This window comes from Rhinolophus sinicus, chromosome 1 (genome assembly GCF_057876585.1).
Source record: "Rhinolophus sinicus isolate RSI-liver-muscle chromosome 1, RSI-T2T, whole genome shotgun sequence".
Taxonomy (NCBI): Eukaryota; Metazoa; Chordata; class Mammalia; order Chiroptera; family Rhinolophidae; genus Rhinolophus; species Rhinolophus sinicus.
In genome coordinates this window covers 111823584-111833955 of record NC_142501.1, presented here as the reverse complement: position 1 = coordinate 111833955, position 10372 = coordinate 111823584, and the positions used below count along the sequence as shown (strand labels likewise).

General features: G+C 41.9%; 1 protein-coding gene across 1 annotated transcript in view; it reads right to left on the bottom strand.

The window, feature by feature from the left end:
* Positions 1 to 264: 264 nt before the first annotated feature.
* Positions 265 to 10372, bottom strand: part of CDC123 (cell division cycle 123) — a 56331-nt gene continuing 46223 nt past the window's right edge. Inside the window, exons 11-13 of the mRNA XM_019710265.3 lie at positions 4721 to 4849; positions 1228 to 1365; positions 265 to 710 (exon numbers count right to left, since the gene is read on the bottom strand). Of these exons, the coding sequence (XP_019565824.2) occupies positions 684 to 710; positions 1228 to 1365; positions 4721 to 4849 (294 nt within the window). The 3' untranslated portion in view covers positions 265 to 683. The remainder of the gene's footprint in view (positions 711 to 1227; positions 1366 to 4720; positions 4850 to 10372) is intronic.

Below are 10372 nucleotides of genomic sequence, written 5' to 3'. Positions count from 1 at the left end.
TCATCCACATCGGGCCACTGAAGCATAATTACTAAAACGGTGGCCTAAAAAGGGGACTCCACCTCCCAACAATTCCAGTATTCTTTTAAAAGGCCAAATTGTAATTAAATCTGTGCTAGTTTTATTAATACATATTAAGGTGGTTGTAATATATTGAAATTTTCAAGTTTATTTCAGTTTGAGAAGTCTGTATTCTTTAAGCTATACCCCAACTGAAACTAAACTGATGGAAAGATTATATGAAAATCCACCAAGTAGGAAAAATATTTTCCATAGTAATATATTTTTTCAATGGAAAAGGGATGATTAGGAAAGAATCCATTTCTGTATAACAAATATAAATTTGCCCATCTACCTGATGGGTATAAAAATAGCACAAGAAACAGAGATAAATCTAAACAGACTGAGCCAAAAGAGAAAGGTATTTCATAGAAAGTATTTTATCATCAGAACAGTATGGTTTCCTATGTTTAAGATCTATTTATTGTGTTATTTTTACAAGTAGCAAAGTCCCTCCGTTTTTTTTCCCAGCTTAATACACACGAATATAAAAAGCTACTGATTCCCACGTTGCCCGCCCCACCCCCATCCGACTGGGTTCACAGGAAGCTATGGACCAGGAACTGCCTCCTGAAGGAGCGGTGGTTTCCTCCTTAACTCGGGCCGGAACGCTAGCACTCTAGTCAGTCATCCTCTTGCTGATTTCTTTTCTGTCAAAGGAAACCAAGACTACATTAAAATAGCATATTCTAACTAGAATATTTGTTCAGTCAACATCACTTTTTCTGTAAGCAAGTATCATTTTCTAGAGGCCGTGGCAAAAGACATGGGTGAAAATTATCATGGAAAAACATACCTGAATGTATTCACTCAACTAGTTTATCACTTTGGCTCCGGGGCATTCAGGTATTTGAATATTTCCTACTCTCTCTTCCACACTTTCAAACATTCCCACCCAGAGAAATACACCCCCAGTACAAATATTCACTTTCCCCCTTGAGTAACCACAGCAAAGATCTGATCTTCTCTTATTCTTCTAACAGCATAAATACTGTCTTCAAAATCAGAAGTATTGTGAAAATTATTCAAAACGCATGCACATCATAAAAACATTTTCCTGGTATTGTAATTATTAAATAAATGAGTCCTTCAGCTCACATGACATACTTCATTATTAAAGGGCGTAACTCAGTAAGGACCAACATACGAAGCACACGTAGACTTTACCAGTTTCAGAAAATCAATGAGTTTGTGAGCGTCTTCCCCAGTAGACAAATCGACAAAGTCCTTGGGCAGCCGGTAACTCAGATAGGGACTGGGCTGGACTGTCACTTCACTGTTTGTGCAACGGAAAGCTGGAGAATCCTTTACAAAGAAAACAAGCAAAGTCTGGGGAAAATTTTTTTAAGTTTCTTTTCCAAACTGAAAAAGATTCTAGTGTAACAAATTCAACTGCATGGTCCCCTCTGTATTCAGTAAGGAAGAAAATAAGACTTGGAAGTAAAAGATGACACCGAGGTTTTAAACATGTTCCTACACATTCATTAGGACAGAAATGTATCTGAAAACAGCGCCCTATGGGGAGCTGGATGCTCCGGGAGCAGCCCGTGTGTACTCGCTGCAAATGTTACGGGTTGCGGAGGGACCAGAAGCTAGTTATGCCATGCCTTGGGCAATCTCACACCGGCCACAATGCTTGATAAATATTATCATTAGGAAACACTGCCTTGGAGAATCAAATTAATAGTGAGGGCACGTCATTTAACTTTTTTATGAATCTCTCTCATCACCTACGTAAATTCAAGTATCACACTAAACAAGGCTTCACATCCTTCAATGTACAGTTGACCCTTGGACACAGGGGGGTTAGGGGCACAGACCTCCAGAGCAGTCGAAAGTCCTTGTAAAGTCCAGTCAGCCCTCGGCACTTGCAGATCCCCAGCCACAGAGCTGACCCTTGAACAACACAAAGTTGACCTTTGAACTGCACGCGTCAATTGGGGAAATTATCCGAGTACAAGTACTCACGTAGTTCAGACCCATGTGGTTCAAGGGTCAACTGTACTTGCATAGAACTTGCACATAGTATTTACATGCTGCCTTGTGCCGAAAAGGACTTCGGAGACAAAAGGCCTTGGGTTTGGACTTCGTGGGTGGCACATATCTAGGTGAGGATGGAGACGGTGTCCAGCAGGTGGAAACAGACCGGAAACTTGAATGGAACAGGATCTAGAAAGCAGGCCATATCTATGACAGACAGACCAATCCTCTGACAAGTATTTATGACACACCTACTTTGGGCTGGACATGGTTTTAGGTACGGGAGATAAACTAGTAACAAGGTTGGGAGACAGCCAATAAGCAAGCCAACCCACAAACAAACAAGATCATTTCAGATAGTAAAAAGCGTTATAAAAAGAAAACAATAGGGTGTTATCAGAAAATCACGGCAGACTGCTTCAGAGGGGCGGGCAGATAAGAGCTTGCTAAGGAGGGGACATCCGGACTGAGCTGGGAAGCGCGACAAAAGCAGCCTCCTGAGGTCTGAGGGCAGAAGGCGGCTCTGAGATGCTACAGCAGGCAGGGCTTTGCAGCTTCGAGAAAAAGAACAAAGGCTGCATCTCCGTGGAGTGGAGGGCAGGCAGAAGGCGACGCTGGGGAAAAGGCCAACCAGTTCCCATTCCCCTTTGTTATCCCCCAACCTCCAAGATAATGTTGTTTCAATTAAGAAAAAAGAAAGGATTTGGATCACAGAGGGTCTCTTGTACAAACTGTTTCTATCAAATACTGTGTCCCTCATATTTAAAAATAACCCTATGCTGAGTAATTCACATTCTTCTCCTCGACGCTCAGAGTTAATGGCCCACAGCTGTAAGACGCCCACAAGAATAAAATTCCTTCACCTACTAATTCCACGAACGTGAACTGTGCCTGGCACTGTGCGGAGCCCCGCAGATGCGTGGAAAACAAGACGCTGCCCTGCGTGCAGAGACCTGCAGCCTCAGGCAGGACGCAGGCAAGGCACAGGCAGGCACCACGCAATAGGGCGAGTGCCCCCAAAAGGAAAACATTGATCTGAGTCAGATTTAAACAACAGGGCCAGAGAGGGCCCAGGACAGAGGAACGACGAAGACAAACATCTCAGGGCGGAACACAAGGAACGGTGCTCACTCTGAGGCAAGGCAGCAGCAGAAGGGCGGGAAGAAACCCAGCAGGAGAGCACATGTCACAGAAGCCCAGGGAAGAGGCGTCAGAAGAACATGGTGCCAAGCGGCTGAGTGAGAGACAGGTGGTACATCTCACTGCAGTTAGCAACACGTCAGGGCACCCTGCCAACAGCAGTTTGTGTGGAGTGGCAGGGACTGCGGCTAAGTGGCCGTGGCGGAGGAGCGGCAAGCGAGACGCGTGAGAAGCAGCAGCCACCAAGGACAGATAACCAGGTAAGGGAGCGGCTGTGACGACAGACGACTACCCAGCAGTTACACAGAAGCAAGTTACATAACAGCATGAGGGCAACTGGTGTGATCGCACTTACGTAAAAATGTGTGGGGTATCCATACAAAAAATGCCTGGAAAAATATTAACTCAAGTGGCAAGAATGGCTATTTCTAGGGGGTAGGGTTTCCAGTCTTGCTTCTTTCTCTGTTTTTTTAAATGACCGTGTAAAAATAAAACTTTTTCAAAAGATATAAAACTCTCACAAGATAATACTAAATATTATGACAAACTAGGGATACCTATGTTCAGATATAGTAAAATCTCATTTATATAAAAAGGTTTATGTATATATGTGAAGGTATGTTATGTATTAAAAGCAGTGGTTCTCAGGGCAGTAAGATTGTGGGTGATTTTAGAATTTTCTTTAAAAAGGAGCATGCAACTACTTTTATAGGCAGGAAAAAAAGTTTTACAAAATTATTTAAAGAAAGTCTGGCTATGGAGACGAGGAGAAGGAAGAGAGTAGCTGGGTGACGACATGGGGTTGGATTTGTGTTGTTAAGATGGGAGGTATCTGAACCTGGTTAACTACTGAGAGAGAGGAGCTCATGGACAGAAGAGACCAGAAAACGGGAAAGAAGACGACAGCACAAGGTGAGAGGACAGGGGAAGGGATAGTATGCGGGCAGGTGGGGCTAGACTTGGGAGGATGGCTGCAGACAAGTTCGGAGGTTTGATGACAATGGCAGTCAGCGCTCACCAGTGGATTTCTCTTTTCCTCTGAAGAAGGAAAGGAACAGCAGGTCTGAGGGGTGTGGGGAGATATGAAATAGCCACTGTGGGTGATGGAAGAGAAACCTGACAACATGGAAGTGAGACTGTAATAGGGGCCCGCGTGAAATTGGGGTCGTGACTATGAAGAGACCCTGTGTGTACATGCGGGCAATTTCGCTCTATCAGTGTCAGCGGCCCGGGGCCAGGATCAAACAAATAGATGTGCAAACTGACCCGGAGTCCAGATTCTTTCAGGTGGGCAGGACGTAAGGAGCCAAGACAAAGAAAAATTACTAGAAAAAAATAAATCAGATGACCATTATGCCTTTATCTAGAGTGAAATGAATGAATCCCCATGGACACCCCTTCTCTGCTCACCTCCATCTGTCAGGACATCGGTGTTACACTCTGCACCTCCACAGGGCACAAGCCTCTCCAAGTGCCTAGAGAACCAGCAATATTTAGGGGATGAAAAGGTTTCCTGTGTGTCTTATTTTTAGCATCTTACCTGCTCCAGAGCATCTGCTTCATTAAAATCACCTTTCAAGTTTCTCCCGGATATCAGTTCTTCCCAAGTAAACAGCAGTGAATCCGTTACTTCTCCAAATGGATTAAAATCGATCAGCCACACCTTCCCCTGCAGGACAAAGAGAAAAATTAATATAAACTCTATAATCTGTCTTATCAGAAAGATCTTCATATTATTTTACCCAAAAGATAATCATAAAAGAATCTTATAATTTATTTCAAAAGATAGTTAGTTCCTCCAGGTACCACTGGAAAAGGGCCACCTATCCTAAGTCAAGTGCCATAGCCTCATTGAAAGGTTAGGTCACCTGTAAATGCAGAGAGTGGACCTAGGAGGAAAGAAAGCCTGACAAAGACATATGTTCCAACTCCTGCCTCAGATCCCATGAGAGTTTTAAATCAAAAATCCAAGTAGGAAAAGGAAAATCTCAGAAGGGTTATACATGGTAGCACAACTGAAATGCTCTCAAGGGTGTCTTCAATTATCTTTCATGATTATCTTTGCCCTGGGAGGCAGGAAAAGGCCACAAGTTCCGGAGAGCACCCCCCATCCCACCCCGCAACCACCACGGCTGTGAAGGTTGCGCTGTTTTTTTAAGCATATGTAAAGAAGCATAGAAATGCTCAGGTTTCTTTCATTTTAATGTAATAGTTGTTTGTCTATATGTTAGATCTTAATAGCAAACGAAGGGCACATCCAAAAATTATCATCAACCTTTAAAAGAAGTGTCTACCTTCTACTCTGAGAGCAGAGGTGGGCAGTGCAATGGGTTCCCGGCTCAGGGAAAGATTCCTGATCTGGTCAGACTGAGTGAAGTTAGAGTCGGGGCGTCTGAGGTTAACATGGCATCACAGAGCCAGGAAATCTGGGAGCTCCTGCCATGATACTAAAGCCAACTGATGGCCACAGAGATACAGGTGCCATTGAGTAGACACACATTCCCTTCAAACTTTTATCTTTCTCCTCTTGATTTTTCTCATTGAAACATTTCATATAATTACAGCGTTTTGTTGCTGATAACTTGGTTTTTCTGTAAATGTGTAGAAATCATGTCTTGATTGGTCATGCAGCATGTGTGAAATTACATACACCGAAGGCACTAGATTGTTGAGCGAGAATTACTAATAATACCTAGCGCTGTTTCTCACCTGGATTAAAGGAAAATTTTAAGAAAGATGAAATATCTTATTAGGACTTGCTTCAAACATCAGAAACATCTAGTAAGCGGCAGAGAACCATTACAAGCAGCATGCAGCACACACCACTTGGGTAAGTTTCTTATTTTAATACAATCCGCAGAAGAAACCTTACAACTCTTTCTTGCCACTTGAGCTGCTTCCTCACATCAGTTTGGCGCCCACTTGTACATTCTTTGACTACGTGAAATAACATCAGCCGTCAATTAACTTCTTGGTATGATGTCAGCTTTGCTTTTGGGACAATTACCAAGATGTCCTTGACATGCTACATGTTATTTTAACAAAATGGGAATTTTCTAGCCCCCAAACCCTTTCTACTTGAATTTTTATAACTAGTAAAACCATCTTATTGTCAAAAGAAAAAAGACTATTGCACCTGTTAGCGTAGGAATATTAAGATCTATAAACTAAAAATATGGCATACTGTAAAAAACAAAACAAATTAAAACACAAAAGTCGATCACTACTGCTAGGACTAACAGCCGGCAGAGTTTGTTCTATAGTTCAAAGCTGTCCTCTAAGTCAAAGAAAAATACAAGCAGCTGGAGTCAGGCATAAAACTATCAAGATGAGGATTTTGTGTCTATAACGTTTTTCATGCGACATCTCAGGCACAACCCATCTGAGAAATTCTGTTTTTAAGCAATCCATCAGATAAGACGGGCCCAGTAACGTTCCTGAAATCCCCCAGCTGAGCAGCCCCCACCCAGCCAAATGAATCTCTATGCACCAGACTCTGTGCCAGGCACTGGGGCCTAAAGACTAATAAGAGAATCAATTCCTTCAAAGTGTTCAGTGTAGACCAGGGCACCAACACCCCCTCTCCCCTAAAAAATAAGAAACAAACACCATCTAACAATTACAATTCAGAAGGACAAATGCTTTAATAGAGGTGAGAACAGGGTATTATGAGACGAGCAGACTATAAGGAGCACCTACCTAAATCTGCAGGTGAAGCTGGACTAGCTCCCCAAAGTTACCTGGCATTTAAAGATGGCAGTGATGATGATCTGGGTGGTGGGAGGAAAAGCAGACCATTTCAGGGGAAAACAACAAAAACAATAAAAACCAGCAGGTGTGAAGGCCATGAGAAGATGGCCCACTCTGAGAAGAGGTTATTTTCTAGAGGGCCCCAGGATATGGTGGGCTAAGGGAACTTCAAAAGCCTCCTGTTCTAACAGGATGAAAGTAATCCCTTTAAATGTATAAACGAGAGTACAAGAAAGAAGGGGGATACCTGGAGCCAGAAATGAGGAGGAACCAAAAAAGCATATAAACGAATGCAGTGGCAACGCGTCCCCGGAACCTCAGGGCAGGGCTTTCACACACACACAGGAACAGGAGACTGGCCACGGGGAAGAAGGTCAGAACCAAGAAGTGAACTTCCAAAGGGCTGCGCCTCAGAAAAGGAGCATAAGAAAAAACTCCTAATGGCTGGAATAGGAGACAAAGAAGCTTGTCTTTCTCTGACTGGGGTTTGGGGAATGTGGAAGAAGCAAATAAAAAACTCAAAACAATCTTTGGGGTTCCCACAAATAAAAATACCGAGCTCACTGTAGATGAACTCATGGTAAAACAGACTGGTTTACAAAACCAAAAGGAAATATTCAACATGAATGAGAGTCTGCAAATAGACTAACCAAGGGTTAAAGCCCCAAGAACGGAGGAAAATCATCATCAATCTGAAGGACAATATAAAGAGAGTGGTGTTAGGACAACTGGGTAAAAAGCTAGAAAAAGACAAAGTTAGATCCATGTCGCATACAAGGAGAAATGCCAAATCAATCAAAAATTTAAATGTAAAATAATAAATCACAAAAGAACTATTGAAAGAAAAATAGGGAGGTACTTTTTAAAATTATGACTCAAATTCAAAAGCCATAAAAAAAAATAATAGTATATTTTACCTTCATGGCAAAAGACTAATAAACTGGGGTAACCCCAAAGGCCTAATCTCTATAATATATAAAGAGCTCCTATATTTTGAAGGAAAATCAATAACAAACAAACAAAAAAAAGACATGAAGCAACAGTTCACAGAAATGACCCTTAAGTACATGAAAAGATAAACTGCACCCTCACTCATAATAGGAAAAACAGAAATTGAAATTATACTGAAACATCATTTTTCATCTACCAAAACAACAAAAACACCCTAGAAAGTTTGAGCACATATCCTGTTGGCAAGCTTTGAGGAAACATCCAGGTACATTCCCAGTGGAATTACATGGAGTGACTTCTACAGAGGGTAAACTGCAATATGTAACAAAATTAAAATGCATTTAGCCTTCTGAGCTAGCAATTCCACTTCTAGGAATTTATCCTGTAGATACACTTGCACATGTATGAAACATATATATGGGATATTCACCACAACAGTGTGCAAAAGACTAGAAACACTTTATGTGTTGATCGATAGGGAAGCAGCTAAACAAACTACACAGTGTATCCACAGAACAAAACACTGGGCCACTGTAAGAAATTGGAAAACTAAGATATGAAGTCTGACAATTAAGTTTGTGAACTTGCCACCGTGCGCTTACAGAGGCAACACTGTATAAACAGCTTGGTATATCCGTGTCTCACAGCTGTGTTTGTGTCAACCTGTGGTGGTGTCTTGCTGAGTGGCGTTCATCATTGTTGTTGCGTGTTAATGTGTGCTGTCATGAGAATGTCTGAGCTTGAATTAGAGCAATGAACAATCATTAAATTTCTCATTAAACTTGGCAAGAGTGGAAGTGCAATCAGGGACATTTTAGTTCAAGTTTTTGGGTATAATGCCATGAAGAAAAGGGAAGTGTACAAATGGATTAAACATTTTTCTGAGGGGAGAGAACACATCACTGATGAAGAGAGGTCAGGGTGACCAGTAACGAGCAAAACTGACGGAAATATTGCAAAAATTCGTCAAATTGTTCCTCAAAATAATCGTCTGACTGTGAGAAGCATAGCAGACCAAGTACACAGTTAGGAAAATCTTAACTGAAAATCTTGGCATGAGAAAGGTGTGTGCAGAAATGGTCCTGAAGGAGCTCACCAATGCACAAAAGCAAAGGAGAATCGAAGTTTGCCAAGACCTTTTGAAGAGGCAAGACAATGTTTTGGGCCGTGTTATCACTGGTGATGAAACATGGGTGTACCAATACAGCCCTGAAACAAAACGTCAAAGTGCATAATATAAGTCAGACGATTCTCCATGACCAAAAATTTCTGTCAGTCCAAATTAAGAGTAAAAAATGATGTTGCCCAACTTTTTTAATACCAGAGGGATTATTCATTATGCATTTGTACCAAATGGACAAACAGTTAACCAAGTTTACTATTTGGAAGTGCTGAAAAGGCTGCATGAAAAAGTTATGACGAACTTTTCACCAACAATTCATGGCTCTTGCATCACGACAATGCACCAGTTCACACGGCATTGCATGTAAGAGAGTTTTTAGCCAGTAAACAAATAACTGTATTGGAACACCCTCCCTACTCACCTGATCTGGCCCCCAATGACTTCTTTCTTTACCCACGATAAAGGAAATATTGAAAGGAAGACATTTTGATGACATTTAGGACATCCAGTGTAATATGACGACAGCTCTGATGGCCATTCCAGAAAGAGTTCCAAAACTGCTTTGAAGGGTGGACTAGGCACTGGTGTCAGTGCATAGCTTCCCAAGAGGAGTACTTCGAAGGTGACCGTAGTGATATTCAGCAATGACGTATGTAGCATGTTTTCTAGGATGAGTTCATGAACTTAATTGTCAGACCATGTACTTTGTTTTAAAAAGGTGAAAAGGGAAGGTGCAGGATATATGTCATATGTTAACTCCTGTGTAAGAAAAGTAGAAAAAAATAAGTATATTGCTTGTTTTTGCATCAAGAAATACTGGAAGGATGTATAAAACTAACAAAACTGAACTTGAAGGAGAGCACTGAGTCAGGAGTATCAGTAACAGCAAGACTTCACACTGGTCAGGGGAGCCGGATGGCTCAGTTGGTTAGAGTGCGAGCTCTGAACAGCAGGGTTGCTGGTTCGATTCCCATATGGGCCAGTGAGCTGTGCCCTCCACAACTATATGGAAGACAACGAGCTGCCACTGAGCTTCCGGCTCAGTTGATTGGAGCATGAGCTCTCAACAAGGTTGCCGGTTCAATTCTCACGTGGGATGATGGGCTGCGCTCCCTGCAATTAAGATTGAAAATAGCGACTGGACATGGAATTGAGCTGTGCCCTCCACAACTAGACTGAAGGACAACGACTTAGAACTGATGGGCTCTGGAGAAACACACTGTTCCCCAATAAAATTTATTTAAAAAGACTTCACACTGATATGATTTTTGAACAATATGAATATATTACTGATTAAAAACTTAAAAATAACTAAGTAGATTTACAGAGCAGTGCTTGCCTGGGGCGAGGGTGCAGGCAGGGTCATGA